Genomic DNA, 26,980 nt, shown 5'->3' with positions numbered 1-26,980 from the left:
TATAAGGCAACGTATGACGCGTAAGGCGCATGCGCTTTCATCCAATTTGCCTCGATGTCCGCTCATGGGTGAAAAAGGTCAAAGGATTCCATTCCGCTAGAGGCGCGTGCTGGTCGTTTCCAAATGCTGGGTTCGCAAACTGCTGATTTCTCAACTGTAGTTGAGTTCAGCGCCGTTCCCTCCCGAGTAAAAACCTTTTTTCGCTTGCGGCTTCTTATTCCCAGGAAGAAACCCAATTTCTGGGTAAGCACATGTGGGATTGAACGAGTTTACCTCAGAAGGAAAGTGATGCCTCGGGCCTTATTTCGGAGTCAATGGCCATCGATTCCCTCAGCCTAAACTATTGGCTTCAAGGCAGACTGACCTTCTGACCAGGAAGGAATCCACCCCTCCCTTAAATTACTGGCTTTTGGGGTGGCGGTAAGCGACACTTTCACCGAGGGAAACTTTAAGGGTAGGAATGAATTGAATTTGAAAGGTTTGTCTAGCTGTGAAATAGTCCCGTTTGCCTGTCTGCAACTTTTTAGCGTCAATGTAGCATCGTGATGGGGATCTGTGACGCCGATTCTTGCCAGTAGAGGCTGGATCATAGAAGTTTTTATTGAGGAATTGCTGGTTTAAGCTGCTTCTGATTATTATTATTATTAATATTATTATTATTAATATTATTACTATCACTATTATTATTATCATCATAACTATCATTATTATTATTATTATTATTATTAATATTATTGCCACATGACTCTGTTGTTTAGGTTCTGCTAAATGATTGATCCCTGGGGTTCTAGGTAAAAATGACAATATGAATTCTAGCAGTAGTGTATACATTTCCCTATTTGTGGTAGGTTAATAGCACAGTAAACATAGATGATAGTAGGAATTGTGTTCTCTAAAATCTATTTTAATAGAAGATAGGTGAAATGTTTTATGCTTAGTAAAATATCAACACACACTTCATAGTATCTCTATAGTGTGTGCTTAGCATTGTTTTGCACAAAACCTGAATGAAAAATTAAAAGACCAAATGTGTTGTAAAAAAGTTAGGCAATGATTATTTCTGGCATTGAACCATTCTATATCCTTAGTAAAGTTCCAACTAGTATTAACCTCTTTTCAAATTTTCATCCAGGCAAACTTTTCTTAACTCTGCCTGTTATTCCAATGTCTGGTTCCATTTTCTTTTTCAGGCAGAAAAATGAGTGGCGACTCACCACAAATACAAATCTGTCCCTACTGCAAAAAGCAGTTTAAACGTCTCAAGTCTCATTTGCCTCACTGTAAAATGGCAGGTAGTAAAGATTCCAAGGAAGCTTTGCCTCTCCTCAGAAAAGCCTGTGGTTCTGTTACATCTGAGCAGCTAAGTATTGAGAAAAAGGCACGGCAGATCAGAAACTTAGAAACTTCCCCTGAAGAAGAAAGCAAAAATAGTAAAATTGGCTTTGTAACAAAAAAAGGACAAAGAAAAAATATTGGCATAACTGAAACACTTGTAAACAGCAATTTGCCTGAAGATAAAAATATAGAAAAGAAAATTAAAAGTGCCAATGAAAAGTCTCCCCAAACAAGGAAAAATAAACCAAAAGAGCATTCAGCACTTGTAGCTAAAGAGCTGTTTCCAAAAAGAAATTTTCCAGAAAAATTATCCACAGTCGAAATAAACAGTACAGCCTCTTTACCTAAAGAAGAGATTATACCTGGTCTTAGTTTAGAAACACTGACACAAAGTGGAAAAGCCATTTCAGAATCACTTCAGAAATCCTGTGTAAAACAGAAGCAGAACATAGTTTCACTTGGAGAGCAGCATGTGTCCCTTTCAACAAATAATTTCATTGAGAGTCTTCAACCAATTCATCAAGGTCTTGGTGGCAGGATTGAACAAATCACTGCCTCTCATCATGTCACAGCATTAGAAAACAGATGTGAACCCTCTGGTCATAATAGATTGTCAAATGAAAGTATCCTTGATAACAATAAGACAGAACAGTGGCCTCTGGAATCAGTGTCAGCAGGAGCAAACATTGCTTTGGCCAACCGGCAGAAAATTACAGGCAATGTGGACAAGACAAACATTTTAGAACATGAAAGAAATGTCAAAAATGGAAGCACAGAAAATGACAGGTCCACAATTAAAACATGCACATCACAAGACCATGTTGTAGACAGCTATGAGAAGATTACCAGAGGTCCAGTCCACTTGCTTAAAAGTAAGTTAAATGCAAATTCTTTATTTCTCAAAGCAGAGGATTATCCTAAAGAACACCTCATTGATCCAGATCCTAAGCCAAATATGTGATACATACATAACATAGTTGGTTGGCTATGAATAAATTAACTGCCTTGAAATGGCCCTGGGTTGGGCCTAGAGGCAAAAAGGAGCTGTGGCGTTCCTTCAATATACCAGGGTGATCCAACAGAAAAAAACATACATATATATGAGGAGAAAGGTGTGGGGGGAATGAGCAGAGTGCGGTGGGCAAAAACAGGAGGGAAAGACTCATGGAGCTCATATATATATATGTCACATGTTTTTTTGCTGAATTTGAAAATTAAGGGAGACTAGGATAGATCTATTTCGGCCTTATTTTGGCCTCATCAGCTAGCCATACCCACTGGGACTTGAACCTGCAACCTTTGCCTTGTAAGGCAGAGAATTATCCTCTAGGCTACAGTATCCAATCCCTTCAGCTCTGCACCAGGAAAGGGTTACATATTTTGTGTCGAATCACCCTGGTGTATTGAAGGAACATCACAGTTTACTTAAGAGGCTGAGAATGTTGAATGTCCCTCCTTGAGAGATGAAATGGCTGTTAAATAGATGCTTGTCTAACATAAGTGTATGATATCTGTTTTCATTTTTTGTCCCTATGTATAGCAGAATACTTGTATGCGCAGAAATATTGTTACTTACTTTGGGGATGCATAAAACTATTTGTAGAATCTGTATAAAAGTCCTTGAAAATGTTTTGAGCTCTTTTATGGTTAATATATAATGCTGTATTTCAGAGTACAGTGATACCTCGCCTTATGAACCCCTCTTCATACAAACTTTTCATGATACGAACCCAGTGTTTAAGATTTTTTTGCCTCTTCTTCCGAACTATTTTCACCTTAGGAACCCGAGCAGCCTAGCCACTGGGATGCCCCGAAGCGCTGGGATTTCTCTGAGGCTCCTCTCCCTGGGATTCCCTTCATTTTTGCCAGCGCTGCTTTGAACCCAAGTGACAAACTCCCCCCTTCCATACTGCATGGGGAAAATGAGCAGAGTGGGGTGGACAAAAACGGGAGGGAAAGACTCATGGAGCTCAAGAGAGGAGAAAGTTGTGGGGGAAATGAGCAGAGTGGGGGAGACAAAAACGGGAGGAAAAGACTCATGGAGCTCAAGAGAGGAGAAAGTTGTGGGGGAAATGAGCAGAATGGGGGGGGACAAAAACGGGAGAGAAAGACCCATGGAACACGAGAGGAGAAAGGTGTGGGGGAGATGAGCAGAGTGGGGGGGGACAAAAAACGGGAGGAAAAGACTCAGGGAGCTCAAGAGAGGCTCTTTTTGCCTTGCTTTGTAGGGACTGCCACCTCTCGCTGTCCCTCCCCCCACTCCGTTCGCCTCAGCTTCATCTGTCCACCGCATTTTTTTAAAAAAGCCTTAATGTTTTGGATTTTCCTAATGGGCTTGCACGCATTATTGACTTTTCCATTGATTCCTATTGGAAACGTTGTTTCATCTTACGAACGTTTCACTTTACGAACCTCCTCCTGGAACCAATTAAGTTCGTAAGACGAGGTATTACTGTATATCCTTTATCACCCAGCGCAAAATACCTGCTATTAATAGATAATAGATGAAAATTGAATCCTGGGAATCAAATATTCATTTCTGGAATATAAAGGCACACTGAAATAATACATACATAATAAAATAAATCCTAAAGCAACCTATAGATAGGATAACATTTTACATGTCTGGAATGTATTTATAAGCTATTGCAAAAACTGTTCTGTTTTATGCATTGTGCTAGGCCAAAGCATATTTATCCATGAATTGTTAAATAACCTACCATTGTCCGCGCTATCAGCATATGCCAAACCAAAACCACATAAGCTGAATTGTAGCTTGTCATAGTATAGTCACCTAGCCTCTCTTTTTCCTGCTACAGGCATAGCAGATTTCTAGAAGAAGCTGCTCTAAGTGGATTGTAATGCATAAAATTGAGGAACAGATAATGTTGGTTTAATTATAAGATTAAATATTTGTTTGTATTTAGTTTTGTTTAAACTAGTTATATTACAAGGAGACAAGAGAAAAACATTCTTTTTTCTGCCAAAATGTTCTGCTCTGTTGCTTACCTGCAAAGAACAGCATGAAAATGTTTTCTTTAGATGTTCTGCTTTCTATATGCACAGATCACTTTTATTCATAAAATATCCCTTGCTTAACTATTGTTCTGAGCACAAATTGGATGTATATTGGAAGCATTTTAATCTTAAACTAGAACTGTCCTATCAAAATATTTTTCTTAGTCTAAACAGCCAGATTTGCACTTTAGGTGGGACATTTCATGTTTACGACAAATTGGAATGAAATGGAACTTTTAATTGTACCTATTCAGAAGTGTAATTTAATTCCAGTTTTATACCAAGCTTGCTTTTGCTGTTCTATGCAAAGTAGGATATTGTAGTTCAAAACGTATCTTGTAAGACAACATATTGCTTTCTGCATCCCCACTGACTAGAATGCCTGTACAATGTACTGACACACATTCAGAATGAATGTTAGGATCCATAGACTTCACTGGCCATCTATTTTCTTATTAAACTGAACTAAAAATAAATTCACATATTCCTATGTACATTATAGCTTACATTGGAGGGAAGCACCAAATATTCTATCAGGAAACACTACAGTACCTTGGTGATCCTGAGAAGAAATGAAAATTGGTGTTATAGTCAGCCTTGGAAAATTGCAAAGAGAGCTTGCATAAAATGTAAACCAACATCAAGTTGTTCTCTCTCTCAGTTCCTCTGGCAGAAAAGAATCTAAAGGATATCAAGCCTCGTGATCTGCCACAGGGGATACTTGGAACGACATTCAGAGGTGAGAGCAAGTTGCACTCTGGTTTGAAATCGGTAAAAGCTTTATTATAACATCCAGAGACTAGCAGGGGAAGATGGCTGGAGCGTAGCTTTTGTTGTGAATGATAAAGGAAGGATTTTGCTTGTGTCTCATAAAACTACTTGTTCTCCAATAGCCTGGAATAGATATTTGAACAGGAACATCAATGTGAAAAAGTATGGATTGCCTGGGATTTCTCTGCTGCTGCTGGGCTTGTGTACCCTTGGCTATGCCTGGAGATATGATCATATTAGTAAGTGTTTCTTCCCTTGCATTTATGATTTTGTCTGAAAAATAGATTATGTGGGCATTGGTAGGTTTGGACTGGGAATGGGTATTTCAGTGGCTGGATTTGATTCTTAAGGTTACAGGCTGAATACCTTGCATTATTTTTAAAAGTCATGGCTTAGTTATAGATTGTTGAATATGCATAGATACAGTATATACATGTTTATACAAGAAACATAAGTCATAATTTTAAAACTGCAAGTATTGATTCCTAAGCCAACCCCCCAAAAAATCACAAGCTTTGTGTGGTTTATAAAAGTTTGAATTCTAACTTACTGAATAAATACATAGTTATTCTTATATGACACTGTCACTGTGCAGAATTACGCTATTGTTTTGAAAGTAAGTTCTAGTGGAATTTACTCTCAACTTTGAATGGTGCTTTAGGTATTCATATGTATTTGATTAGGGAAACTCAACAGGGAAGTTACATTGATGTAGATATATCTGTGCTTCAGTGCATATAATTATTATAGTAACAACTCTTGTTTTTTGCCCCTGCTGCTGAAGAATTTAAGCGGAGGAAATGCCCAGATGAAGATGCAACATTATAAATGTTAAGCATTTGTGTACTGCTCAGTCATGCACCTTACCTTGGATCTGGTCAGTAAAGTGGACATTGTGCTGGAGAAGTTACATGAATATATTTTGACTAGTAAGTTGGCATCTCTTTAGAATCTCCCATGGTATGGATATTTTTTGCTGATATAAAAAAGAACAATCTCTGTAATCCTGACTTTTCTTGGGCAGGATCTGATGTCCGTTTTGCACCATCTACAGTGTTATTTGAGATTTGGGATGATTGAAGAATGATAATACTTGGGCCCAACAGCTTCTTGTAGCTATCAAATAAGAAAATACTTCCATAGGATTCTGTCTTGTTTCCAACCAACTAAAATCTGAATTGCAATGGTTAGCCTAGCTGAAATTGGTTCATTTCATAGGTTCATTTCAGCCCAAATATCAGATTTGAGACAGGTGTATTTGAGGAAGTATGGAGTCCATCTCCAGATACAAAAAAGGCATCGTTTGTCATATTTGAAGGTAATACACAGGGTACAGGAGAAGCTGTCCTGCATGCACGATTGTGCATTCCATCACGTCCATTACTTGATTCCCGCTCACTTGTCAAAATGTATCAATGGTAGCACCAGTAAGCATTTTACAAACAAAACAGTGTGTTTTTGTCACAAAATGTGGCCTGTACAGCATAATATTTGGTTGCCTCTCTTGAATACTTGACCGGTCAGATGTTTTTTTCTAATGTCAGTGTATGATCCATTAGAAGAAAATGATTAAGCAAGATAGCTACCTTGTTAAGGCCTGCATCAAGCAAGCATCACTACCCTCAGGGTCCCAGCTCAGGTAGATGGGGATGGGAAGAGGAATCTCAGGAGACCCTCTGGGTAGTGCTTCCACTGCCATCTGTTAGCTCAAAAAGGTGGTTAATTCTGTCTCAGGGATATCTTTAAAAATTTGTTGCTTATATCAGGCCTCCCATGCAAGCAAGATGAGATAATATGTGCAAATCTGGCAGACTACATTGCAGAGTCGCCAGGCGACAAGTTGTGCAACAAATAATTTTATAATGTAAATACATTTGATAAAGATGCAGTTACTATCATCTACTTACAGATCTTATTTAGATATAAACATGGTATACGGAATAGATAGAGTCTGGCACTTTTCTTGGAAACAGGGCCACCTGTCCAGAAATAAGGCAGTTTCTTCTGGAACATCGCCCCAAGAAAGGAGGTGCAATCTCACTTCCTTGACTTCTAATAAAGTAGCTTCCTATGACTTGCCACACCCCTGTGAATGACAGTGAATGAAGAAGGGCACCTCTTGGCAACTTGTGGGAACATGGATGGCCTGCTTCAAGAATTCCAAATAAATTTGGTGGTCTCCAAATGTTGCCTCTTTTTGCTATAGACAAAATCCTACTGTAGTTAAACTTTACTTATTTATTCATTTATTTATTAAATTTGTATGCCACCCACTCCCGAAGGACTGATAGGTTTATCAAATTAATCATGACATAAGACAGATGTAGCAGGTAAACTTTTTTTCTTAGAACCTTGCTAACAGAAAGAAAGCAAAAATAGATTCAGTGAGTGTTGGAACGATACCATCAAACAATCAATAGTATCACAACAACAGTTTTAAAAATATATTACAGCAGAGAAGTAACATTAATAATACCATATAGTACTTCTGGAGAAAGAAATCCATGCCATTAAGGAGCTTAATTGTCCTGTGATCAGAACTTTGTCTGTAGAGGCAAAAAAGAGGCATTTTTTTAAACCAAAGCTGATTTTTTTGTGTGCACTCAAATAACTGGGTTTATTTTTCACTTTAGTATTAGCGGGGGTAACCTCATACCCTCAGTTAATTGTTTGGCCTTTATTGTAAGAAGTGGGGTTTTTCCCCCACTTGGCAATAGTTGGGAGGTTTCGTGCTCATCTCGACTGATTGTCCCAAAGTTGCTTTTCTGTATCATCAGAGTCATCTCAGTGGTGCAAATGGGTATGGAGCCTTTTTGGAACTGTGTTGCAGATTGGAGATAGATGATGTATCCCTCCCCCTCTTGAGATAGGGCTGTTCAATTTTGACATAAATGGCCCCTATGACCGGATGACACAGATAAACCTCCGTGTGAGCTTAATGATTTGCTAAAAGAATTGAAAGGCTGGGTGCCCCCAGCGCCGAGCCGACATTTGCGTCGGGGCCGGACAACGTGGCATCCAGCTTCCTGGAGCTGGGTGGTAGAACGCCCAGCAGCCCTTGCATGACTGTGAGAGGTTGTGGGAGGCCTGGGTAGAGCGAACTTCCTTTTTAAGGGCCTGCAAGCCGCTCAGATCTTCCCTTTTCTACCTGACTGCAACCAAGAGCAGACAGGTGAAGAGCAAGCGGATTTAGGAAGACTTGAGTGGACTTGGATTTTGGATTTTTGCCAGCTGGTGTGGGCACAGCAGTACATCTGCATGTGGCCAGACAATCGGGGAAGGCACCAATGAGTCCAAACTGGCAAATAGTGGGGTGGGGGGGAGGGGGGGGAGAGAGGGGGGGAGAGGAGTTGTTTAGTATAGGACGAGAAGGGGCTAAACAGTGCTGCTTGAGTGGATTGCTGCAATTTTTTCCTTTTCTGTTGTGATTATCTTTAGCAAGAGGTGCTGGGTGGAGAAAGAGTGATTGGAGGGTGGGCCAGTAGGATTCACCCCTGTAGTGACTAGTGCATTGCTTTTTGGGCTGCTCTGTGTACACAGCTATCTGCTTGTCCAGTTCAATACTTTACTGAAGAATCTGAGGGCAGGCTGCAGGCTATTACGCCTGGCTGTTTCCTGCATTCATTTGGAGCTGATATCTCCTCCTGCTCAAGGTTGACTCAATTCTGAATGTTAAATTTAGAGTTTTAATTGCCCTTTGTTTGAATTCACCCTTGCATTTCACTGATTTCATCCCCAATTACCACGTGGGAGTGGAATTTGGACCTGCTGAGCTATGTCTAGTATGAGGTGTCCCTTTTGGTTTAAACCCACACCCAGAGTAAAATATTTTGAATCAGTGATATTGGGATAGCGTGATCATGGCCCCAGAAATAATAAGCAAAAAAATGTTGAATCTGAGGCTACCTCTCGCCCCAAGCGGAGGCTATACCTTCTTAGAAACATAGAAACATAGAAGTCTGACGGCAGAAAAAGACCTCATGGTCCATCTAGTCTGCCCTTATACTATTTTCTGTATTTTATCTTAGGATGGATATATATTTATCCCAGGCATGTTTAAATTCAGTTACTGTGGATTTATCTACCACGTCTGCTGGAAGTTTGTTCCAAGGATCTACTACTCTTTCAGTAAAATAATATTTTCTCATGTTGCTTTTGATCTTACCCCCAACTAACTTCAGATTGTGTCCCCTTGTTCTTGTGTTCACTTTCCTATTAAAAACACTTCCCAACCTTCTCCTGTCTAACCTTCTTACAAGGTTAGACAGGAGGAAGGGGTTAGCAAGGACAATGGGAGGAAAGGTAGAAAGGAAAAGGATACGGGCCTGCCCTCCTATATTCTTTCTAAGCTTGTAGATCGCATGGACGCAATGGAAGCTTGGATGAGGTCGGGGGGCAACCGGACTCCTGAGGCAGCAGCAAGGATATCCACGGAAGCGCCAGCTGAAGCTTCAGTCAGAGCAAACCTGCACTGTGGTTTACTCTGATTGTGGACAGACAACAGGGCGCCCAGAGAACCAGCAGGAAGGAGAGAATGGAGACGTGCAACCTAGGAGTGAGTCCGACCAAAATCTAATCAACATGGTAGGCTCATGTGAAGGGGGAGGGCCTACAGGCATGATTGGTATTCAAGTATAGTCCAACACCTCTGCTTTGGGGGCCCAGACACCTGCTACCCCCACTGGTGAACAGAGCATGGGTAACAAACAAGGGGGTAATATGCTAGCCATAGCACAAATAGGATGGACTCAGATAGAAGCTTTGGGGGGAGGCAGCCTTGGGCCTTTTGCCAACGCACCTACCATGTCATAGGGATATTCTCCCACCATGCTCGGTGTCTATCTAAATCACACCGTGAACGAGAAGATTTTGAGCGATTACTATATAGATGTGTTTTCGCTACTAAACAGGGAGGTGCCCACGAAAGAGAACGATGATGAGGGTGGAACGGATAAACAAAAGAAAACCAAGGTAGATAGGAGCCTGAGCTCATGGCTTTATGGTTATATGACGTACTTTCATGTCAAGATGGAAAAAGACATGAGCCAGGCTAGGGCCATGATGAAGTACATGGATACAATAGTAAAAACTCATTACAAGTATGATGGCCCTGCTTGGATACAATACAATGAGATGTTCCGTATGCACAAAGGGGAGTGCACGGAAAGTGGGCATTTGATTCTTGCTAAAAACATTGGGGAACGCAGCTGTCGCTAAGGCGCTGGGCCAAAGTTGAATGGCTAGGGCACAGAGGTCTTCGTTGGGATGGGCTTCTCCCATTGTTGAAAGGTTGGAGCCCCGGAAGGGCAGGACCCAGATGGTTGGTATTGCACATCGGTGGCAACGACCTCGTTGTTTTGAAGGGCTTGGTACTGGTATGTCATACAAATCAAATCAAATCAAATAAATAAATAAATAAATAAATAAATAAATAAAATGTCAAGATTCACCTGTGGGTCTTGCGGAGTCTATGGCCCAACAATTTGTGTGGTGGCATTTCCTTCTACCGAAGGTATGGAGATATGCCAGCAAACCTAGGGCGGTTGACAGGACTAGAATACAGGTTAACAAAGCAGTGGGAAAGTTGTTTAAAGCAGATGGGGGTACAGTGATCAGACACCTAGGCATCCGTTTGCATGTACCTGACCTTTACAGGGACGATGGAGTTCACTTATCAGATGTCGGAAATGACATGTTTCTATCAGACCTGCAGAGGTGCCTGCAAGAGCTGGTGCAGGCTTAGGGGGGAGTCAGGGGGCCAAGATAGAGAACTGACTGACTGCCATTGCAGTAGCGGGGCAGAAAAGGGGTATCAGTAGCAACTGGGTGTTCTCCATTAGACATCTTTTGGAAGACGATGGGCTGCCCCTTTGCACAACTCAACCTACCTGGCCAGGGTGGTGGAAAGGGGTTGCCTCTGGGGCTCACTTACGTCATTTCTGGTTCCAGGTCATGGGAGTGAGCCCTCACACACACCTGAGGCGTGGCTTCCATGGCTGGGCCTAGGCTGAAGATAGCCTCGCATTGCCCAGGCAAGGAGTTACACCCATTTAGTGCCCGAGTATGTTGTATATAGGAACTTCCGCCCCATTTAGTGACCTCTGCCGGTCTCTATGTTTATATTTCAATAAGGTGACCCTTGTTACCCAGCTTTCATGTCTCTGTGTTATTCTGCATCCGACGCAATGCAAATGACCAGCTGTCCATTTCCCCCCATCCAGTCACAGCTGCAGAAGCTTTTTGGATGAAAAGCAAAATGTCTTCAAAGAAAGCCAGAAAGTTCAGTTGCCTCTTGAAAAAGCACCTTTGGGACAATCATGACCGGGATTGATTGAGAATCCCTCCATAGATATTTTAACTGGTTGTTTGTTTTTTAATAGTTTTTGGTTGAATTGCATTTAATCTGGCACAATTTATTTATTTTATTATTTAGGGTTTTTTTCATTTCAGGAGTGATATCTGTACGTTGATTTAATTAATTAATTAATGTGAATAGATTTAAAATATCTTGATTCTGCTTAGGACTTACTACTGCCAGAAGGTCAAACTGTGAAGCACAAGAGGTGGGCCAGGCAAAAGCCCAGGTCCACTTAACCCTATTGGCTGCCCATCTAAAGGTCCTCTAGGACAGCCTCCCCCAAGTATTAATATTTAGATTTATTAAATTTCAGATGCCATAATTTGTAGTCATAATGATCAGGTTCTCAGTGTAGCAAAGCAATAATAACAATAGTGACATTAAAACCAAACAACAATGTCTTAAAATCATGGAATTAAAATGAATGTGATGCATCTAAATGTTTTCATATGTAACTATCAATACATTTCCTGGATCAATCTTCAGGATGACAATCATGTAGAAAAGAATTGCAAACTATTATGTTATTTATGTTTTTGTAAAATAAAAATATTTTCTATTATTAACTTTAGTAGTAAAATTAATAAAATGCATTTTTCTAAATCTGTTTTTGTCACATCTTTCTTTCATTACTATTACTGTTATTTGTATGAGTTTTGTTTCCTTACTATTGTTTCCTTACTATTATTGCTATTTGTATGCGTTTATTTGCTTGTTAATTGCTTGTTGTCTCTAGCAGGACAGGACATAAATGCTGTTAAATAAATGACTAAAGTCACAATACAATAAAATTCAACACAGTAATACAATCACAGATAAACATGATCTAGCTTCATAAAATATAATGCAGATGAAATACTAAAATCACTATTTGTAACAAAAGTTATACCAAGGCACTGAAAGTGATAGAAACAACTAAAATGTTGGCATGCTGAAGAAAAAAACAGCAAGACGGACACCAGGCTGCCTTCCCTTGGAAAGCATTAGAGTGGGACTGTCATCAGAAAGCCATGGTTAAAAGATTGGCTTAAATGTCATATAGCTGCTACTGCTCTTTTCATTAAATGCAACCCATATACTTCTGTGCAATGCTGAACAGGTGTCTGGTGACAGGAAAGGGATGTCCCATTTCTGGGCATCATTAGTATGCCAAAATCAACTTAAAGCTGCAATTATCATAAGGTAACATACCTTATGGCATCTATTTATAATAATGGCATTTATTTTGTATCTATATAGAATTGCATGAGTAATATTGGAATGCCTCTTAAAATATACATTAATCTAAATACAATATTTATTCTGATAAGATCTTCTCTGAAGACTTAATGAGAACAATAACCATCTAATTTGGCATATTTAATTCAAATATTGTGATATAGTTGATAAAAAAATGTAAACCCAAGTATTTTAGTCAGTCCAAATTATACATACCAATCTAGGTGTAGGCAAAGTTGCTCTTCTATGACTTGTGGACTTCAACTCCCAAGATTCCTAAGCCAATCATGCTATCTCACAAATTCTGGGAGTTGAAGTCCAGATGTCATAGAAAAGACAACTTTGCCTATCCCTGTTCTAACCTCTTATGGTAAGCTATAGATATAGTTGATCTCAAAAACAAAATTAGATTTATTTCAATCAGTAATGTAACCTGAATATCAGCTTTTAATTTTACCAGCAAGGTTTGGTACAGGTAGTCCTCAACTTCCAACCATTCATTTAGTGATGGTTCAGTGATGACAACACTAAAAAAAGTGACATGAATGTTTTTCACATGGCTGCTGCAGCATCCCCATAGTCATATGATCAATACATGGACACTCAGCAACTGGCATGTATTTATGATGGTTGCCATGCCCTGGAGTCATCTGATCATGTTTTGCGACCTTCTAACACAGTGGGGAAGCCAGATTCACTTAATAATCATGTTATCAATATAATAACCTCCATAATATAATAACAACTGTGGCCAAAAGATGAGGCAAAACTCAAGTTAACAGTTGTCTTGCTTAACAACCGAAATTTTAAGCTCAGCTGTGGCTCTAAGTCAAGGACTACCTGTCAATGCCAGAGGATGTTTCTGAGTATGGTTGGTAGGAGTGCGTTTAACTTAAAGCAGAAGATTGTAGTTCATTTCTATTGCAAGAGAAAATCCCTCATCTGTGCACTTACATCAGGTGCCAACAACCAGAAACACCCCCCCCCCCCCCCCCACTTGTACAGTTCAAAAATGCTACTTTACTGTTCTATGCCTATTTCACTGGAATCTACCCAGGCTAGTAGCTTTCAATCTGGGAAAGATTAGATAAGGCTAAGAAGCACTGGAAGGAGCAGTCAGATTTATGTTTATGTAATGATTCCAGATTAATTTCCCACTTGAGCCTTCCTTTCGATTGGGATGCTTGCTTGCCAACAATTTAGGAGTATATTTGTTGTGGTTAGCTCTGGCCCTGCTCCTGCCCCAAGGACTGTGGATGTGGGGAAGACATCCACATGCTGCAGGTCTGTTTTGCCCCCCCCCCCCGGTAGAATCTGCTGATGAAGGCTCCTCTGACCAAGAAGACATGAGTGACAGGGAGGAGAAGAGTGGCAGACAGCTCAGAAGGAGATCAATTATCTAGCTCCTCCTTGGATTCAGAACAAGAGTTAATGATACTGCCACGCATGGGGAGAGCAATGCATAGGCAACAACAACAGAGATTATTATCAAAGAAAATGAGGCCACCTGTGGTTGGGTGGGGGTGTGGTAATTAGTGAGGCTGCTATAAATAGCAGCCTGTGGGTTTGGCCATTGTGGAGGATTATCTGATCCTTGTGTTTCGTGACTGCTTTACTGACTTTGACTTTTTGTGTGCTGATTTTCCCCCGCTTTGAAACTAAACCAGAGCAAAGTGTGTGTCACTTTGTGAAAGAAGAAGGACCGTGAATTGCCTCACAACTGCAAGATAAGTATCACAGAACTGATAAGGGACTTGTACAAATTACCAGTTTGTTTGGAGACGAGTGCTCTTTGCTATACCAAAAGAGGGCTTGGTTTAAGTGAATTTTCATTATAAAGAACATTGTTTTGAATTTTCAAACGTTTGTGTGTCTGAAATTTGTACTTGTGAATTTTTGGGAGGATTCTACCAGAGAGCCTGACAGAACAATATTGAACTTGAAATATTGCTTTCCTGAACAACTCACAGCTTTAGTTGTAGCAATCAAACATGAAGGCTCTTAATAGTGCAATTACATAATTGCATTCCTTGATATTGAATACATATTTCTCCACTGCATCTGGAAGGAGAGTCCAACATGGGTATTTAACCAATCCTATTGGTAGAGACTGAGTAAAAAATTAGCATAATAAATAGGTACCGCTCCCTTGCAGTCCCCCATGAGCTTAGTTTTAAAAACTCAGTCCCAGAGTAGAGACATACTGAGTTTTGCTAAAAGAATATTTGACTGTTTTTTACCAGTTTAATCTTGTTTCTTTTGTCTCCTTACAGGTTTGATCAGCGTTGGATGAAGGGGTCTCTGTCCTCCGCGGACAACACCCCCAACGATCTCCTTAGGGGCTGCTTCCCCCCGAGGGAACTGCCCCCAAGAGGAGCACCTCAGCCCGGAGTCACTGGCCCCAGCGGTCAAACGAGGGCTGCGAGCCGAAGGTGGGGGGGTCCGCCCCCCCCACTGGGAGGCTCGAGGATGGAAATGCCCCGGAGGGCTCCAGAAGCAGCGCCGGAGCCCTAATCAGCTGTTGGGCAGCGAGAAAAGAAAAGCCGCCGCCGCCGCCGCTGTCAAAACAACAGCCACCACTGCGGCGGGCCGGCGAGGAGTCCATCTTAGACCGGACGATCGAGGACGGGCTAGGTGAGCCCAGCTTGGCGGCAGGCTTGTGGGGAGGGCGCTGAAGCCCGCGAAAACGCTGGGCAGCGCCATTTTGGAGAGACTCCCCCACGGAGCGCGAAGGCGCCAAATGGAAGGGCTTCCAGCAGCCGAGAGGCGCAAATTGAGCTTTGGGCTCTACTGCGCAGCCGCAAGGGCGAGGTCACCAGCAGCCATTTTTCATTGCTAAGTGACAAGGCATGCTGAGAGGCTGTTTACCGGGCAATTCATCTAGACCACCAGAGCTGTGAGTACGATGGAGGACAAGCCCAGTGGTGAAAAATCCAGCTCCCCAGTGGTGAGCAAGGAGAAGACTAAGGGGAAGGATAAAGAGAGGTCCAAACCCTCCCAGTCCCCTGCCTCGGCAGCCTCTTTAAAGGAGGCAGAGAAGCGCATAAAAGCGCTGGAAAAGAAATTGGAGGCAGCGCTACACCCCTCCCCCTTGCCAGTACCATTGACTCAGAGGCAGGCAGCCACACCTGACCCTATGACCCCACAGTCAACCTTTGGGCACATGGGGACTTTGCCAGAGGGGGACTGGTCTCCAGAGGGGCAATTCATGACATTACCACAGGCCCCATCTCCAACGTTATCCTGGACCAGACCTGAGCCATCAGGGCTTACAAGGCGGAGTTCCCAGGCACCTTCAGCCACGTTTACCCCTACGGTGGCAGTGCTGAGATCTCAGACTGGTTCATGGCAACACATGCCTCCAGATCTACAGGAAATCATCGCGAATGTCTATGCTCAGGGAGTGAATGCTGGGGCAGGCCAGTACACAAACTGTGCACAGACTCAGGCAAGAAACCTTTGGCCGGTACCGCCCCCCTCGGGTTTGGGGTCTCTTTCTGAGGAACCGGAATTGGGCGAGGACAGTGACAAGGAGTATGAGTTTTCAGAGGATGAGAACACTCCAGAGCAGCAGCCAGTGGCTGGTCTGTTCAAGCCTGCACTGTTTAGGACCCTACTTTTCAAAGCAAAGCAAGTGATGGATCTACAGGGAGCTGCCAAAACACCTGAAGCAGAGACTGGCAAGACATCAGCTTCCCTGCTAAGGGAACCCCAACCCGAGTCTGACCACATCCCAGCCTCACACTTTTTTGTTGAGGGAGTTAAAAAGCCTTGGCAACAACCCGCAGCGGCCCAGGGGCCTTCGAACTTGGAACGAAAGTTTTACACATTTGATGAGGAGGTGGAAAAGCTTCTGGAGTTTCCCCCCATTGACCAGCCGGTAGTCACGCTGGTTTCTAGTGCCCTGGTGCCGTCAGAGACGGGGGAAAGCTTGAAACCAGAGGACAGGAAGGCGGAAACCCTATTGCGCAAGACTCACCAGATGGCTGGATGGGGTTTCAGAGCGGCTGCCGCGGCCTCCTTTTTCAATAGGGCCTCTATCATGTGGCTGCAAGAGTCACGCCTCGGCCCAGAGGAGAGCTGACTTCGCCAGGATCTAAGCAAGTTACTGGCGGCAGCTGAGTTTTCTGCCGACGCTACCCTCCACGCGGCTAAGTTCGCTAGTAGAGGCATGGCCACTACACTGTCCTCACGCCGACTGTTGTGGCTAAGGAATTGGCCAGCGGACTTGAAATCTAAATGGCGCCTAGCATCGGCCCCACTGCAGGGATCAATGCTTTTCGGAGAGATTTTGGATAAAGTCCTCATCGAGGACAAGGACAAGTGGAAAGTCCTACCCAAATCCAACAGGTGCCAGGACCACCGATTCACTCCTTACACGAGGCGCCAGAACCCACGTTGGGACTCCTCTACTGGACCAGGGCAGACGCAGAGAAGCTTTAACCAGAACCAGTATTCGCAGCAATCCTTCAGGAGTGATCGCGGATCCTATCAGGATCGACTGAGAGGCTATCAACAGTCCAGGCGGCCCTTTCGGGGAGGCAACCAGAGAGGATTCCGTCGTTCCAAATGACTCATCCGGTGCCCTACCAATAGGAGGAAAGCTGCAACACTTCAGCCCCTCCTGGCACCTCACTTCCTCAGACAAGTGGGTACTAGCCACCGTATCGAAGGGACTCCATCTGGAATTTATAGGGCATCCCCCTCACCGATTTGTACAATGCCCGAGGCTCCGGGATCTACAAAAGAGACAGCAGATCCGCAAGGAGATTGCTCACTTACTAGAGATACAAGCCATCGAACAGGTTCCTCCACAAGAAGTAGGCAGGGGGTTTTATTCCAGAATTTTCCTGGTCCCCAAGTCATCAGGAGGATACCGGATGATACTAAATTTGAAACAGCTCAATATCTTCATAAGGTACAGGAGATTCCACATGCACTCCTTACAGATTATCCTCCCCTCGATACGTTCCAGAGATCTGTTAACCTCGATAGATTTGAAGGAAGCATACCTCCATGTGCCGGTGCACCCTGCACTCGGGAATTCCTCAGGTTCTGTTCAGAAGGTACCCATTACCAGTACAGGGCCATGCCCTTCGGCCTTTCCTCAGCCCCACGCACTTTTACCAAGTTGCTGGACGCTCTGACGGCCAACCTTCGGTCTCATTCCATCAGACTGATGGCCTACCTGGACGACATAATTATCTTGTCCAGGTCTCCCGGTCAGGCCAGAGAGGACCTAGCCAGAACAGTACAGACGCTAGAAGCCCATGGCTTCACCATCAACATGGAGAAAAGCCAGCTGTCTCCCGCGACCAGACTGCAACATCTGGGGTCGATCATCGACACCTTATCAGGCAAGGTAACCCTTTCTCTCGAAAGACAGGAGAATATTCATCGCCTAGTTACCGACTTGGTCCGCCACAGATGGGCTTCACTGGCACTGTTGTCAAAAGTATTGGGGACGTTGGTGTTGGCCATAGGTATAGTTCCCTGGGCCAGACACCATATCAGAGGCCTCCAGTGGTTCCTCTTACCAGCTCAGAGGGCCAAGGTCAGCCACTCGCAAAGAACAATCAGATTACCAAAGAGAGTCAGAGAATCGCTGAAGTGGTGGACCACCGCAGCAATTCAGGAAGGTTCTCCCTTTCGCACCCAGGACCGTCTCATTCTTACCACAGACGCCAGTTTATAAGGATGGGGTGCCCATCTGGGGCGACATATGGCCCAGGGACAGTGGACTGTGGAAGAACTGGCTTCGGTCAATATAAATTTCTTAGAACTGAGGGCAGTGTTTCTAGCCCTATTAGCCTTTGCCCCCATAGTGGAGGGCAAACATGTACTTGTTTTAAACGACAATGTAGCGACCAGAGCCCACCTGAACCACCAAGGGGGCACAAGGTCACAGCGGCTTATGGAGGAGACTACGAGACTTTTCAACTGGGCCGAGATCCATCTGGCATCCTTGGCTGCGGAGCACATCGCAGGGATCAGCAATTCCACAGCGGATTGGCTCAGCAGGACAACTCTGGACCCGTCAGAGTGGAGACTCGATCCAAATCTGTTCTACCAGTTGACCCAGAGGTTTGGAGTTCCCATAGTGGATCTGTTTGCCAGCAGCCAGAACACTCAGCTTCCGAGGTTCTTCACACGGTTTCCAGACTCAAGGGCAGAGGGGACCAACGGCCTACTGTCACCTTGGCCTCCCTGTCTCCTCTATGCTTTTCCCCCCGTGAATCTCATCCCGAGGGTGGTGGAAAAGATTCTCCACGAGGCAGCGGAGGTGATCTTGATAGCACCACACTGGCCATGTCGTCCGTGGTTCGCAGACTTAGTGGAGCTTTCAGTGTCACCCCCGTGGAGAATTCCCGATCAAGTCATCTCGCTAAGCCAGGGGAACCTGCAACACCCGGATCCCCAATGGCTGCACTTGACAGGTTGGCACTTGAAAGGCATAAATTGAAGCAGTTGGACTTACCAGAGAAGGTCATAGATACAATGCAGGCTGCCAGATGCCCATCGACCTCTCGGATTTATCAGGCGACTTGGGCAGCATTTTGTAAGTTTTGCAACAAGGACTTACGGGATCCTAGAGATGCCTCGGTAATCACTGTTTTGGAGTTCTTACAAGCAGGGGTAGAGCGAGGCCTAGCCCCTAATACTTTAAAAAGACAGGTGGCAGCACTTTCCACCATGATTCAAACTTCAGAGTCTCGGTCATTAGCTCAGCACTCTTGGATTAGAGACTTTATTAAGGGAGCCACGAACAAACATTCCCCACCAATCAGGAGATTTCCATCCTGGGACCTTACTTGGGTGCTTAAGGCCTTAACTAAACCTCCTTTCGAACCATTGAGGACTATACCGATTAGGTTGCTTTCAATAAAGACAGCCTTCCTGGTGGCTATTACATCTGCGCGCAGAGTGTCGGAGCTGTCGGCCCTATCTGTGAGACCTGACCTCTGCGTCTTCTATCCAGATAGGGTGGTTCTTCGGTTGGATCCCGCCTTTGTACCAAAGGTAAACATGGCGTTCCATAGAAAGCAGGAATTAATCCTCCCTGATTTCTGTACTCACGGGAGCCATCCATCAGAATTGCTGTGGCATAAGGTGGATGTCAGAAGGGCTCTGAAAATTTACATTAGAAGGACGGAGGAGTTCCGAAAATCTGAATCTCTGTTTATATCGTTTTCTGAATATAGGAAGGGACTTGGACTATCGGCAAAATCCATTAGTCGTTGGATTAAGGACTGTATTTCGGAAGCCTATAAGGCCGGAGGACACACGGTTCCGGAAGGGCTGACGTCTCACTCGACCAGGAGTGCAGCGACGTCGGCGGCTTGGTCTACACAAGCATCGATAGAGGACATTTGTAGGGCTGCAACCTGGGCAGCCCCTATGACATTTATTAGGCATTACAAGTTGGACTCCTTTGCTTCAGCGGAAGCAGCTTTTGGCAGGAGGGTTCTTCAGAAAGTTTGTGTTTCTCCTGAGTCCCTAGTTAGACCTTCTCCCTCCCATGGGCTTTAAGATCTTTGGTATATCCCATGTTGGACTCTCCTTCCAGATGCAGTGGAGAAGACCCGTTGTACCTACCTGAACGGTCTTCTCGATGCACTGGAAGGAGAGTCCAAACCCACCTGGTAGTAGAAGTTCAGGGACACCGGAGGTTGGGTTGGCTTTTGAGTTATTGAATTGTTCAATAAAAGTTGGTTATCCTCTTAAGTGCCTTTCGTTTTTAAAACTGAGCTCATGGGGGACTGCAAGGGGGCGGTACCTATTTATTATGCTAATTTTTTACTCAGTCTCTACCAATAGGATTGGTTAAATACCCATGTTGGACTCTCCTTCCAGTGCATCGAGAAGACCGTTCAGGTAGGTACAACGGGTCTTCTGTACAGTATCAGATTTTCCTGTCATGTCCATAAATTGTACAAATAAAATAGCAATCTTTTAAAACACATCCCTTTCCCAAATGCTGGTTGGCTTGTATGGTACAGTATTACCTTCTTTAACAGCAGATGAACAACAGCTAAAATACTGAAGATTTTATAACCCTCCTACATTTCATTGGAAAGAAGGGCTTCTGAAAAACTATTAGGTGAAAAACCGGAGGTTGGTTGTATGGGAGATGTTTAATCTAGAACTCTAGATAGGGATAGCCAACCATGGAAATCTTAAGAATTGGTAGCTGGGGAATTCTGGGAGTTGAAGTCTACAAGTCTTAAAGTGGCCAAGGTTGGCCTGTTCTAAACAGTCAGTAGGTGATATTACTCTTCCATTTTCATAGCCACAGTAGCTAGAATACATAGGTCATTAGCTAATTATCTGTGGAAAGAAATTATTTCTAGATATTTAAGCAAGCAGTATGTAAATCCCAAGAACCAAAAATCTATGTCGTCATTTATACCTCTGCTTATTTCAGAATACAGTATCTTAGTTTTACATTCTAAGAAGTCAAATGTTCACAGGTGGTATTTCAGTGACTGCACTGAAACTATATCAGATGTAATTTATAAATGGAAACTCTTCATTAAAAATCAAAGCTCAGTTTTGAATTAATTGCAAAATATCTAAGTGTAATTAGCAATTTACTAGCCCAGAGGATGGATCTTGCTAAAAGATGAAATACAAATCTCTTGAAAATCCCCCAGCAAAAAATTAGTATTTTCTGCTTAATTTATGTAATATTCTTTGCTGTTCTAAAACCCGTTCTCAAATTAGAGCAAAACAAATTAGTGAAATTGATCTTTTATATCTTTATATCCCTTCTTCAATACTGTAAATAATAATAAATAAATGGTCTGATCACAGCTTATAAACCGTTCAACTGGAGAGATTAAAAACTACTGGTATTGAATATATTTTAAGCATTGAATTTATAATTTTTTGCATCTCAACTTATTTAACTTCTACAGGATGCGTTCCAAAAGGAATGCAATTTTTTAAAAGTAATTTATTGAACAGATTTGCCCAAACACTTAAAATTCTTCAAAGTACTGTCCTTGGGCCTCTACACATTTTTTTCCAGCGACTCTGCCATTACTGGTACGCGCCCTGAAAGGTGTCTTCGGGGACCTCTTGCAAGGTCTTTGTAATGGCTGATTGGATCTCTTCTATGGACAAAAAACGGGTTCCTTTCAGGGCTGGGAACAAAAAGAAGTCTGCCTGGGGCGATGTCAGGACTATGGGGGTGGGGGTGGGGGGTAGCGTTGGCACCTGGTTTTTGGCCAGGAACTTGTGGACTCGTAGTGCATTGTGGCAAGGCGCGTTTTTCATCCATAGAAGAGATCCAATCAGTCATGATGAAGACCTTGCAAGAAGTCCCCGAAGACGCTTTCCAGGGTGCATACCGGTCATGGCAGAGTCACTGGAAAAAATGTGTAGAGGCCCAAGGACAGTACTTTGAAGAATTTTAAGTGTTTGTGCAAATCTGTTCAATAAATTACTTTTAAAAAAAATTGCATTACTTTTGGAATGCACCCTGTATTATATAACTAATACTATTTATACTTAAAATGTTTACATAAAATAATTTCATCAGCACAACATACTTTGGTACTAGGTTGGATAGCAGTCTTAAAAATTGGTCAGATGCTTCTACTTTTGCAAAAAAAATTATCATCTTTTCATATACTCGATGCCACTTTTCCCTTTGGACTGTTTATCCCAGAGTGTGGTTCAAATAACTTATCTACCGCAGTTAGAAACTATATCGAATTGGTGATATCAAATGAAAATGGAAGATGACGTGAATGATTTTGGTGTTCTGACTTTTTCCTGACAATTCTTTCTCTTTACCATGGACCACATTTCCAGATATGAAAATACTGCAAGAATTCTTAAACATATCTGGTGTCGGAAACCCAAACCTTCAGATTTTGAAATCATTTAATTCAGTCTGTAAATATTGTCTGTTAAATATTGTGATTTAAATATTAAATATTGTGGGAACAATCAACCAATGGAACACTTGCCCTTGGAAGTTGTGGGATCTTCATTACTTGAGACTTTCAAGAAGAGATTGGACTGTCGTTTGTCAGAAATGGTGTAGGGTCTCCTGCTTGAGTGGGGGTTGGACTAGATGAACTCCATTAATCTGATAAAATATAACTGTTGTAGCTTAGTTGACATAGGATAATGAGTAAAGACAGTATTTGCGAAATGTAGGGGCCGAAATAACTGCTGAGCTAAAGCCAATGACACACATTTAATGGTTTATTGTAATGCATAAACCCACAATAATAAATATCTCTGTGGCTATTCATTCCTACAGTAGAGGGTTTTTTTGGTCTGTGTGTGACCTAACAAGGGCAAGGGAGTAACCGCCTTCAACAGTCTGAAATTGTCAGATTTCTCAGCTGGCATGGTCTTTCACAAGAACTAGGAAAATTATAATAGTATGCCATTTATTCTCCCCCACCACCCCAATTTCTTTAATGAATTCGGGTGTCCCCCAAAGTGCTAGTGAATGGTGAAAGTAGAACAGAAAATTAACATCAAATTTTATTATACTTTCTTATGGGTGACATAGGAAATGCTAGACTTCTGTTTTCCAGGTTTAAAAACTGGCTTTTTGATTAGTATAACCACGAGTATCAAACGTGGAGTTGGCAAGAATGAGATCGAAGATTGCAATATTTTATCAACCCCAACCAGTAGTGGATTGCTAACGGTAGGGTAGGCGATGGCGTACTGGTGGCAAACAGTGTGCTGCGCGCGCAGCTTTACTCCTCTTGTGTGTGAGTGTCCCAGCATATTTTTGCTTCAAGCGCATGTGCAGAAGCAAAATCTTGTAAGAGGATACGCGTGTGTGAGATTTCAGTGACTTTTTGCTTTTGGGTATGTGTGTCCTCTCACAAGATTTCAGCGTGTTTTTGCTTCCTGTGCATAAGCAAAAACATGCTGGGATGCATGCGCACACACGCAAGAGGACTGAAGCTACGTATGCAGCGCACTGGTAGCAACAGTAATGGGAATCCGCCCTGACCCCAACCCTTTAGATACCAAAATTGGTTAGGCTACTTTGAGCTGAAAGATCACTTGTCTCTCAGCCAAAGTAAGGTTTCTAAAATTGCATCGTTCTGTGCATTTTCCTTCAGAACCCCAAAATTTCATAAATGGCAATTAGATAACTAAGGGCCTGTTCTGAATTGTGCTAAACAAATTGTAATGGATGATGGAAACACATTTTGCTTAATTATTTGATTTACTTGAGGTGCCTCATCCCCCCGTGAAAGGCAAGAGGAATTTTGCTTTGGGAGAATTTGAGGCAAGACATAATTGTGTGTGTGTAGGATTCTTTCTTCACCAGTATAGTCCATAAACATTTGAAGCAGAAGTATGTAATCAAACGTGAGCACAATGTTGGGGTAAGGGCAAAAGTTGTTACTTGTTTCTGCCAATTTTTACTTCTCTAATAATTCTTTCCTAGTTTGTTTATATGTAGTATGAAGTTGAGAAAGACAAATTATGGAAATTACCTTCTCTATTACTTTATTTGTGGCAGGATTTTTACAAACATTTACAGTTGTTGGAGAGCAACCTTTCCAGTATGGAGGAGGGATGAAGCAGGAAATTAATCTGGAATTAGTCAGAGGGCAAGATCTGACATCCCTTTGAATGTCTTTTCAAGGTGAAAGCTGCCAGTCTAGGAAGATTCCTTTGAAATAGGCATAGAACAATAAAATAGTTTGAACTCTACAAGTGTGGGTCTGGTTCAGTAGTGTGTTTCATTTACCTTTGCTACCAATTTGGAACTGTGAATGTTCATGCGCTGCCCTTCTGCCCATGCATAATTGCCTGCAATGACATTCGGGCGGGTGGGCGGAGGCTCCTCCCACCGCGGTTTGCTAAACTAGGGCAAACTGGTAGCAACCCACCATTGGTCTGGTTATTTGCACCTGACAATAGTATTCAAAATACTTGTAAAATATTGCCTAGTCAAGGCCCTTCTTTTTGAAAGACTCTTGACTACCATCACAGCAGAAGCATTATTTGAAGAAATAGGATTTCAAGTTGCAAACCTGAGGACAAGTCTGTTGATCTCAGATTATCTGCTTGCAGAAATACAACAGAAAAGAGCACTTGCCATTCATGTAATGCCTTAAACAAGAGAATTACCATATTTTATAAGATGTACCCTCCCCCCTAAAAGGCTGAAAATTTGGGTGTGCCTTATACTCTGAATGTAGCTTTTACTAAGCTTTTTAAAGGAGCTAACATGATTTTACGGGCTTTGCTAGCTAAGTGATCTTCCCCTTGCCTGCTTCTTTCATTGCTGCTCCCTCTGACAATCAGCTGAGCCTTTCTTCAGCCCTAACGAGGTGCCAACAGTGAAGCGATCTTCCATGCTTTGCTAGTGAAGCGATCTTTCCTTTGCCTGATTTTCTCATTGTTTCTCTCTCTAAAGAGAGAAAGTAGTAGTTTTTTAAGAGACTGTTTATTATCCCCAACCAAGCATGTGGACTCAAAACCAGCAAACTAATCTGCTGAAGCTGACCAGACTAAAGAATACCTGGTAGGCAGATTACTTTTTCCCTATTTTCCTTTCCCAAAACTAAGGTATACAGTACTCCAAATAATATATACTTATACTCTGAAAAATATGGTATGTTTTGTATGCTAGCCAAAAATGATAATCTAAGCCACCAGTGTCAAACTTGCTGAGTCACGTTGCCGTCGTGTGATGTTTCGCAATGTTTTTCCCATTCACGGAGCTGGGATGGGCGTGGCCTATGCATGATGCAATCTATCCCACAGGCCTCTAGTTTGCCACCCCTGATCTAACCCAATACATATAGGAGCTTACAATAAGATTTCACAGGGGCATACAGTGTGCAATTTTGCTTTCTTCGGAGCTTCAAGATCACAGTAGACGACTTTCCCTTTATCTGAAGGTTCATACATACCCTGTTGCATTGGCTACTTAGGAAACCGCAGATCGAATCTCTCATTCAGTAGTTTATAAAGGCCCTCCCTAACCAGAGGCTGCTTTTATTTGTTCCATAACAATGGATCAGTGTCCCAGACTAACACTTCTGTTGTAATGAGGATTAAGCATCAGATAGATCCTTTATTGTCTGTTTATGTATTTGCTTACACAACAGGGAGCTGACTCTGGCACGCTGGAAGAGTGGAGATACAGTAGAGCCCTGATATCATTTGACATTTCTCTTTACAAACCAGTCCAGTATCATCTTAAGCTACATTTACACATACTAGATATAGGCCCTTCTCTTTCCTTGTCACTTGCATTGTACTCAGAAGAGATTCAAAACTTGTTTGCATAAAGATTTCATGCCATTGCATCACAAAGAAAGCCTAAGACAAGCCACATTTCTAGTGGCTCCAATCACTGAAACCCAGCTCTTATCAGCCTTGTCATGACAACATCATGTTGTCACTCAAGTGTCAAGAGGAACATAGAGATCAGGTTTGACTTTTCCTAGAGGATAAAAGGCAGGGTCAGTCAGGACCTCCCACATTCCCGTTGTGTTGCGCCTTGAGCAATGTGAAAGGCTTTGTAGATGTAGGTTGTACAAGAATTGGGAGGATTGCATCTCAGGCAATTAAAGGTGAAGGCTGGAGTAGAAACAGCTGCAGGTGGAAGAGATACGGATTTTATAAACCACTGCCATCTGCTGGTATACACAAAACACACGTTTTAATGTAAAGAATACGTATGTGTCGATACGTTTAGTGGAGAAGAGGAGCTGTCATTCTTTGTACGGCTCTGTGGTTAGGAGATTTTTTTGAGCAGCTTATAGAACAAAGGGAAGAGAGAATAACTTGCATGCAATAAAATGTTGGTGTCCCTGAAAAGAATGCTATTATCTAATGTTTCAGTTTACTGTGGTTTTAGATCATGGCAGGCAGGCAGAATTGTGGCTCCCCAAGCTGAATGCTGAAATTCTATTGGTCTCAATGCAAAAGTTCAAGGTTGAACTATGAAGGTCTTAGTGCTCTCTAAGCTTATTTGCAGATGTTTCATTACCCAACTAGGTAATCTTATCAGTTCAAATGTGTGGGTGTGGGGGAGGAGGGTTACTGCTTGTTTATACCTTGAAGTCTTGGAAGAAGTGTGGTTATGATCTACCAGTGAGTTACAGTAACTTGCTGTGATGTTCAAATGCTTTATAGATTGCAACTACTGAGAGATAACAGAAATTATATGTACAGTGATCCCCCGTTTATTGCGTCCCCAACCATTGCGAACAGGGTACTTCGCGATTTTTCAACCCGGAAGTCAAAATACCATCTACGCATGCGTGCGTTTTT

The 26,980-nt window shown here is 42.6% G+C and overlaps 1 protein-coding gene across 3 annotated transcripts in view; it reads left to right on the top strand.

The window, feature by feature from the left end:
* The first annotated feature begins 64 nt into the window (after window positions 1–64).
* The window catches only part of MTNAP1 (mitochondrial nucleoid associated protein 1), a 51,784-nt gene continuing 24,868 nt past the window's right edge, over window positions 65–26,980 (top strand). The window contains exons 1-5 of one of the 3 annotated variants that reach the window (XM_070740249.1): window positions 65–243; window positions 1,191–2,207; window positions 5,015–5,092; window positions 5,247–5,363; window positions 5,909–6,128. In XM_070740249.1, coding sequence (XP_070596350.1) covers window positions 1,199–2,207; window positions 5,015–5,092; window positions 5,247–5,363; window positions 5,909–5,952 — 1,248 coding nt within the window. In that variant the 5' untranslated portion in view covers window positions 65–243; window positions 1,191–1,198 and the 3' untranslated portion in view covers window positions 5,953–6,128. Of the gene's footprint in view, window positions 244–383; window positions 455–1,190; window positions 2,208–5,014; window positions 5,093–5,246; window positions 5,364–5,908; window positions 6,129–26,980 lie in introns of those variants that run through there. The other 2 variants (XM_070740247.1, XM_070740248.1) reach the window with 2 other exon arrangements.

This window comes from Erythrolamprus reginae, chromosome 2, assembly GCF_031021105.1.
Source record: "Erythrolamprus reginae isolate rEryReg1 chromosome 2, rEryReg1.hap1, whole genome shotgun sequence".
Classification (NCBI taxonomy): Eukaryota; Metazoa; Chordata; class Lepidosauria; order Squamata; family Dipsadidae; genus Erythrolamprus; species Erythrolamprus reginae.
This window is presented reverse-complemented; position numbering and strand designations above follow the sequence as displayed.